General features: G+C 38.5%; 1 protein-coding gene across 1 annotated transcript in view; it reads right to left on the minus strand.

The window, feature by feature from the left end:
- The window catches only part of nek10 (NIMA-related kinase 10), a 33,298-nt gene extending 32,672 nt beyond the window's left edge, over nt 1-626 (minus strand). Inside the window, 1 exon segment of the mRNA XM_053326833.1 lies at nt 520-626. Within this exon segment, the coding sequence (XP_053182808.1) occupies nt 520-626 (107 nt within the window).
- Between the last annotated feature and the right edge of the window lie 8,697 nt (nt 627-9,323).

Here is a 9,323-nt window from a genome sequence, read left to right on the forward strand (position 1 = left end):
GGTAGGGGGGGGGGAAGAAAGAGAGAAGGAGGAAGGAGGGAAGAAAAGAAAGAGAGAAGGAGGAAGGAGGGAAGAAAAGAAGGAGGGAGGGAGGAACGAAGGAAGGAAGGGAGGAAAGAGAGAGGAAGGAAAGGAAGAGAGAAGGAGGGAGGGAGGAAGGAAGGGAGGAAAGAAGGAACAGTCAAAACAGGGTCAATTTGACCCGGGAGGACGACACGAGGGTTAATACTTCTTCCTCTAACACAGCACACAGCAGACATTTAACTCCAGCAGTAGAGACACAACTAGGCTATTTTACTTGGAGCTGGTTTTCTATAGGTGAACTTACCTTTTCCTCTATAGCATCGCAAACTTAGCCTCACACTAGATGAATTCTGTCGCTGGATATATTTCCTTATTAAATATCTTTCAGTCGCAGTTACAGCTTTTATATTTTATACGACATGGTTGTTATAGTAGGACACACAGCAGACGCCTCGATATGATGAGCCAATAACAGGAAGCGACGCTCAGACTCACCTCGTCTTCAACCAGTCACAGAGAGCGGTGTTAGTACCTGTCGGCGTTGCCATGGATACGACAGACGCTTTAAGTGTGACTTTGACCTGAAGCCTGAAGCCTCGCATACTTTCATATTATAAATAAACTATTAACTCTCGTGTGTCGACCTCCTGGGTCTTTTGACTGTTCCTTCTTCCCTCTTTCTTTGCTCCCTCCTCCTTCCATCCTTGCTTCCTTCCTTCTTTCCTTCCTCCCTCCCTCCTTACTCCTTTCCTTCCTTGCTTCTTTCCCTCCTCCCTCCTCCCTCTCTCCTTACTCCTTTCCTTCCTCCCTCCCTCCTTACTCCTTTCCTTCCTTCCTTCTTTCCCTCCTCCCTCTCTCCTTACTCCTTTCCTTCCTTCCTCCCTCCCTCCTTACTCCTTTCTTTCCTTCCTTCCTTCCTTCATTCCTCCTTTCCTTCCTTCCTCCCTTCCTTCACTCCTAAATTCCTTCCTTTTTTCATCCTTACTCCTTTCTTTCTTTCCTTCCTTCCTTCCTTCCTTCGCTCCTTCCTTCCTTCCTCTTTTCCTCCTTACTCCTTTCCTTCATTCCTCCTATCCTTCCTTGACCTGAGGACAACAGGAGGGTTAATAACGTTAAAATATCAGAAAAGACATTATAAACAGTTTGGTAAAATTATTATTTTAATTATAAGCTTCCCATCATTATTTATATTAAAATATACATTTATTAGATTAGATTAGATCATTAGAGGAATATAACAAGTAGTACATTTACCCAAGTAGCCTAGAGTTGAATGTTTGGGCTTCGCTGTGCAGAGTGATGTTTGACACTAGTAGACTGTTTTCACATTCTTCTGCTGGAGGTGGGAAAGTTTAGGCTACTGTATGTGTACTCATCTGAGATCTGGTTGTAAGGCGTGAATTTACAAAACATGATTTGCAACATCTCAATTAGTTTGGAAGTAGGGCTGGGTATTGTCAATGATTTCCTGAATCGATTCAATTCTGATTCACAGGGTCCCAATCCGATCCGATTATTCTTCTTTATGTTCCCAGAGTTTCTGTTTTGTAAGTCAGACAATATTTTTAACACTCAATCATGTGTGGACACCAAATTGTTCAAGAGTAAAGTGAAATGATGAGTCTGATCCAACACTGGGATCTAGCATGATAGCATCTATGTGGATTTACCCTTAAGACCAGTGGCATTTTAAATCATGTCATTTTGAATTATGATGTCATCATGTAACCATAGTGATGATGTCATCATGTAACCATAGTGATTATGGATAAGCATGTCAGTTCAAATACAAGACAAAGTTGTAAACTCTCAAATTATAATTATTATTTTAAATTTCATGCTTCCATCTATTCTCTCTGAAAAAATCCATTCACACAATTTTGAATCGATATCGAATTTTTAAATAGAAAATCGATATTAATTGATGGATTGATTTTTTGGACACACCCCTAGTTTGGAAGCAATCGGAGGGCGAGTACACAACTCACACAAAGGTGATGTGGAAACCTGAATCCTGCAGTACACACACACTGAGCAGGGACTTTAGTGTGAAGTAATAGACATCTAATATATTCATAGGGTTCGGGTGATGAAGGAAAAACCCTATCAGACACAAATTACTATTCAATCAATCAATCAATCAATCACACTTTATTTGTATGAAACATACAGGTTAATGTAACACAAAGTGCTTTACATATTAAAACAACCCCCCCCCCCCTAACCTTAACCCACCAGAGGTAGGATAAAAATGTAATAAATTAAGAATACCCAAATAAAATAAAAGGCAAAAAGATGAATAAAAAATATGATAGAGAAGTAATAAAACAAATCAACTATAAAATAAAGTGGGTAAAACCAGAAGTGTGTGAGGTGAAGGTTGTTAAAAGGAAAACAAAGATAAAGAAGAAAATAAAATAATAAAACAACTAAAGAGGAAATGTGATGAAGTAAACCCAGACATAAAAAGGTGGAGGTGGAGGAAAACAATCAGGAAATAAAATAGAATTAAAAAAAATAAATAGTCTAAACATAAAATAAAAGACAGATTAATAAATAAAATAAAGTTCAATTGAAAGCTAGATTAATAAAGGTAGGTTGCTTTTAAGTTAAATTATTTTCTAAACATCTTAAAAACATGTCTGGAGCGGATTTTTAGAGTAAATTGTCTAAATACTTCTTTCACCACTGGCTGTAATTAGTTTAGGATGTTCTCATGAAAATTGCACCCCATTAAAAAAAAAGAAGTCTTTTGGTTTTTGTTATCGCGAGAACACATTAACACTCAAAGGAATTACCTATTATCGCGAGTGTTCCCTCCCCTCTGTCGCATTCACGTAGAATTTACGCAAGTCATTCGGCGTACGTCAGTTGAACATGAGGTGGCGTTACGTGCGTCACAGTACGTAATTTACGTAAAAAAGAAGCAGCAGCGAGGAAAAGGAGGGGGGGAATGTCGGCTTGTGAATGATCGGCGGCAGGGAGCGTCAACGTTATGGGTGAGACCGCTGCTCTGTCACGACTTATTTAAAATAAAACCGTGTTATTTAAACGACAACTATGATATTTAGTGTTAACGCCGGATCCGTTATTTCAACATTTATTTTACGACTTTGCCCGCTACTTAGCTTCTGCAGTTGTCCGAGCAACCAACGCCCAGTCGTGGATGTGCTTGCTGCTGCTAAGTTAGCCGTTAGCTGTTAGCATTCAGCCCATTAAGACTAAACGGGAGTGTCACTTCCTGTCTTTAGCAAGCTCTTAACATTTTATATGTGCGTTATAAGCCAACATGATAAAACCTACATTCACACATCCAATCGTTTTTCCACCTAAAAGCTAAATATATATACGTACGAGCAAATGTGACTATAACTAAAGCTAATTTAGTGTCGTATGTTGGATTAAAATAGCTCATGTTAAACCTAAAGGAAGGGTGGAAACGATATGTAAATGCTTTAAAATGTGTCTATGTATATGTTAAAATAGTCCCACATTAAACACATAAAGCAGAACATAGTCATTAAATTAGGCTAGAGATATTCAAGCGTGTTCATTACCATTAACTCTACATCTTTACATCTTTTACTACTACTACTATTTGTATGCTGTTGACATTTCACTGAATGGTTTCCACTTGTAATGTCATTTTATGTGTGTTTGTATATATTTCTGAACATTGCTGTGTTGATATGCTAGGTTAGGGTTAGGAGAGGGGTGGAAACGACATGTAAATGCTTTAAAATGTGGCTTTTTACACCTCCACCCCCTCTTCTTGTTGTATGTATGTTAAAATAATCCCACATTAAACACATTAAGGTGAACATACTCATTAAATTAGGCTAGATATTCAAGTTTGTACATACATTAAAGCACCTCTCTTTACTTATGTTGCTACTACTACTGTTTGTATCCTGTTTACATTTCATACATAGTTTCCACTTGTAATGTAATCTTCTTTTTTTGGGGTGTATATTTCTGAAAATTGCTGTTTAAGTACATTGAAAAGCCACTAAAGATTAAGTCCTTCAATTTGTAAAAGAAATAATTGGCTAATAATTATGATATGATGCTGGAAATACAAGGGGCTGCACACACATATATATATATAACGTTATGTACAGTATATTAATGTGTATGTAGTTTTATTATACTGCCATGCTTGGAGCAGTGAGGTTAGACATAAGGAAGGCATGACTCCTGCCATCTAATCTGGATTACAGTGGATCTACTACCTCCCAAGAGAGTTCATGTTTTGACTTTTAAGTTCATTGGCCTTAGACTGTGACCTCTAAAAACCAGGATACTATACTATACTGTGTTTCCACCCTAAACTGACCTAATTAAATTAAAATTGGTATTCTGTTGAGAAAAAAAAGAAAAGTGCACCATCATACTGTTACTGTCTCTTAGTCCTCCACCACTTCCTTTAGGCAGACCTGTGTGAGACACAACCGGAAAGGAAACACAGACAGCTGTCATTTTTTAAAAGATGGATGTCGTCACGCTTTTTTTTTTAAACCCCCCCAGCTGTGATTTATAGTCCTTTATAGGACACTCATTGAGAGGAAGGATGGAAGGAAGGAAGGAAAGGAAGGAAGGAGGGAGGAAAGAAGGAAGGAAGGAAGGTAGGGGGGAGGAAAGAAAGAGAGAAGGAGGGAGGGAGGAAGGGAAGAAGAAAGGGGGGTGGAGGAAGGAAAGGAGGGAGGGAGGAAGAACAGATGGAAGTAAGGAAAGGAAGGAAGGACGGAGGAAGGAAAGAAGGAAGGGAGGAGAGAAGGAGGGAGGGAGGAAGGAAAGGAAGGAAGGACGGAGGAAATAAGGAACGAGAAGAACTTCTTTCTTCCCTTCCTCTTTTCCTTTCTCCCTCCCTCGTTCCTTATTTCCTCCGCCCTTCCTTCCTTTCCTTCCTTCCATCTGTCCTTCCTCCCTCCCTCCTTCTCTCCTCCCTTCCTTCTTTCCTTCCTCCATCCCCCTTTCTTCTTCCTTCCTTCCTTCTTTCTTCCCATCCGCCCTCCCTCCTTCTCTCTTTCTTCCCCCCCCCACCTTCCTTCCTTCTTTCCATCCTTCCCTCTTACCTTCCTTCCTTCTTTCCTTCCTTCCTCCCTTCCTTTCAATGACTGTCCTATAAAGGGTTAATACTACTAATAAATGATATAGCATCACTCAGAAGAGAGAAGAGAGGCAGATATCCTCTTCTATAGCCACAGGCATGAAAAATGAAAAGCTGCAACACTGGAAAAAAAGAAAAAAAAAGAAGAGTCTTGCTTTATGGTGCTGCATGACATTAACCCTCCTGTTGTGCTCAGGTCAAGGAAGGAAGGAAATGAGGAAGGAACGAAGGAATTGGGGAAAGAAGGAAATGAGGAAGGGAAGAAAGGAAGAAAGAAGGAAGGGAGGAAAAGTGGGAGGGAGGAAGGAAGGAAGTGGGGAAAGAAGGAAATGAGGAAGGAACAAAGGAAGGGAGTAAAGGAGGAAGGAAGGAAGAGAGGAAAAGAGGGAGGAAGGAAATGAGGAAGTAACGAAGAAAGGGAGGAAAGAGGAAGGAAGGAATTGGGGAAAGAAGGAAATGAGGAATGGACAAAGGAAGGGAGGAAAGGAGGAAAGATGGAAGGGAGGAAAAGAGGGAGGTAGGAAGGAAGGAAGTAATGAAGGAAGGAGGAAAAGAGGAAGGAAGGAAGGAGGAAAAGAGGAAGGAAGTAATGAAGGAAGGAGGAAAAGAGGAAGGAAGTAAGGAGAGGAAAGAAGGAAGGAGGAAAAGAGGAATGAAGGAAGGAGGAGAAGAGGAAGGAAGTAAGGAGAGAAGGAAGGAAGTGAGGAACAGTCAAAAGAGATGGGGTCAATTTGACCCGGGAGCACAACAGGAGGGATAAAGGAACAAGTGGAGCTGGTCAGATGTCTGTGTTGTTACAGTAGCAGGAGCTCAGATCATGAATCGTTGTTGCCCCCGGCGACAGAGCAGTCGGTTTGTCAGATGGCCTGAGAGAGAGATTGATTCCCCTCTTTTTGCTTTTTGTTTTCTCTTTGTGCTCCTCTCCTTCTTTCTGCTCCCTGACCCTGGAAACGCTGACCTTCTCTTCCTGCACGTTGGGACCCACATCACACATCACACCATCCTGCATCAAAAACAGCTGTAAGTATTGAAATCATCGTTAACCCTTTATTGGGCAAATAATTATATTTGGTAACTTCTGTAAATATCCCAAAATATCCTTCCTTCCTTCCTTCCTTCCTTCTTTCCGTCTTTCTTCCCTTCCTTCCTTCCTTTCCTTCCTCCCTGCCTTCTTTCTTCCCTTCCTCTTTTCCTTTCTCCCTCCCTCGTTCCTTATTTCCTCCGTCCTTCCTTCCTTTCCTTCCTTCCATCTGTTCTTCCTCCCTCCCTCCTTCTCTCCTTCCTCTGTCTTTCCTTCCTTCGTCCTTCCTTCCTTCCTTTCCTTCCTTCCATCTGTCCTTCCTCCCTCCCTCCTTCTCTCCTTCCTTCCTTCTTTCCTTCCTCCATCCCCCTTTCTTCTTCCTTCCTTCCTTCCTTCCTTTCCTTCCTCCCTGCCTTCTTTCTTCCCTTCCTCTTTTCCTTTCTCCCTCCTTCGTTCCTTATTTCCTCCGTCCTTCCTTCCTTTCCTTACTTCCATCTGTTCTTCCTCCCTCCCTCCTTCTCTCCTCCCTTCCTTCTTTCCTTCCTCCATCCCCCTTTCTTCTTCCTTCCTTCCTTCCTTCTTTCTTCCCTTCCTCCCTCCCTCCTTCTCTCTTTCTTTCCTCCCCCCTACCTTCCTTCCTTCCATCCATCCATCCTTCCTTCCTTCCGTCCTCCCTTCCTTCCTCCCTTCCTTTCAATGACTGTCCTATAAAGGGTTAAAATCTTAATGCTTGAAGTGACTTGCCATTAATTCCTGTAATGATGCGGAAGATGATGAAACCTGTTGCAAGACCTCCAGCATTTACATCACTATAATACTGCAGTACTTTTACTGTAATACTGCATACTACATCACTATAATACTGCAGTACTTTTACTGTAATACTGCATACTACATCACTATAATACTGCAGTACTTTTACTGTAATACTGCATACTACATCACTATAATACTGCAGTACTTTTACTGTAATACTGCATACTACATTACTATAATACTGCAGTACTTTTACTGTAATACTGCAGTACTTTTACTGTAATACTTTAACTACATTAAGCTCATAATACTGCAGTACTTTTACTGTAATATTGCATACTACATCACTATAATACTGCAGTACTTTTACTGTAATACTGCATACTACATCACTATAATACTGCAGTACTTTTACTGTAATACTGCATACTACATCACTATAATACTGCAGTACTTTTACTGTAATACTGCATACTACATTACTATAATACTGCAGTACTTTTACTGTAATACTGCAGTACTTTTACTGTAATACTTTAACTACATTAAGCTCATAATACTGCAGTACTTTTACTGTAATATTGCATACTACATCACTATAATACTGCAGTACTTTTACTGTAATACTGCATACTACATCACTCATAATACTGCAGTACTTTTACTGTAATACTGCATACTACATCACTATAATACTGCAGTACTTTTACTGTAATACTGCATACTACATCACTATAATACTGCAGTACTTTTACTGTAATACTGCATACTACATCACTATAATACTGCAGTACTTTTACTGTAATACTGCATACTACATCACTATAATACTGCAGTACTTTTACTGTAATACTGCATACTACATCACTATAATACTGCAGTACTTTTACTGTAATACTGCATACTACATCACTATAATACTGCAGTACTTTTACTGTAATACTGCATACTACATCACTATAATACTGCAGTACTTTTACTGTAATACTGCATACTACATTACTATAATACTGCAGTACTTTTACTGTAATACTGCAGTACTTTTACTGTAATACTTTAACTACATTAAGCTCATAATACTGCAGTACTTTTACTGTAATATTGCATACTACATCACTATAATACTGCAGTACTTTTACTGTAATACTGCATACTACATCACTATAATACTGCAGTACTTTTACTGTAATACTGCATACTACATCACTATAATACTGCAGTACTTTTACTGTAATACTGCATACTACATTACTATAATACTGCAGTACTTTTACTGTAATACTGCAGTACTTTTACTGTAATACTTTAACTACATTAAGCTCATAATACTGCAGTACTTTTACTGTAATATTGCATACTACATCACTATAATACTGCAGTACTTTTACTGTAATACTGCATACTACATCACTCATAATACTGCAGTACTTTTACTGTAATACTGCATACTACATCACTATAATACTGCAGTACTTTTACTGTAATACTGCATACTACATCACTATAATACTGCAGTACTTTTACTGTAATACTGCATACTACATCACTATAATACTGCAGTACTTTTACTGTAATACTGCATACTACATCACTCATAATACTGCAGTACTTTTACTGTAATACTGCATACTACATCACTATAATACTGCAGTACTTTTTACTGTAATACTGCATACTACATCACTATAATACTGCAGTACTTTTACTGTAATACTGCATACTACATCACTCATAATACTGCAGTACTTTTACTGTAATACTGCATACTACATCACTATAATACTGCAGTACTTTTACTGTAATACTGCATACTACATTACTATAATACTGCAGTACTTTTACTGTAATACTGCATACTACATCACTATAATACTGCAGTACTTTTACTGTAATACTGCATACTACATCACTATAATACTTGTGTACTTTTACTGTAATACTGCATACTACATCACTATAATACTGCAGTACTTTTACTGTAATACTGCATACTACATCACTATAATACTGCAGTACTTTTACTGTAATACTGCATACTACATCACTATAATACTGCAGTACTTTTACTGTAATACTGCATACTACATCACTATAATACTGCAGTACTTTTACTGTAATACTGCATACTACATCACTATAATACTGCAGTACTTTTACTGTAATACTGCATACTACATTACTCACAATACTGCAGTACTTTTACTGTAATACTGCATACTACATCACTATAATACTGCAGTACTTTTACTGTAATACTGCATACTACATCACTATAATACTGCAGTACTTTTACTGTAATACTGCATACTACATCACTATAATACTGCAGTACTTTTACTGTAATACTGCATACTACATCACTATAATACTGCAGTACTTTTACTGTAATACTGCATACTACATAACTCATAA

Source organism: Scomber japonicus, chromosome 10 (assembly GCF_027409825.1).
Source record: "Scomber japonicus isolate fScoJap1 chromosome 10, fScoJap1.pri, whole genome shotgun sequence".
NCBI classification, from domain to species: Eukaryota; Metazoa; Chordata; class Actinopteri; order Scombriformes; family Scombridae; genus Scomber; species Scomber japonicus.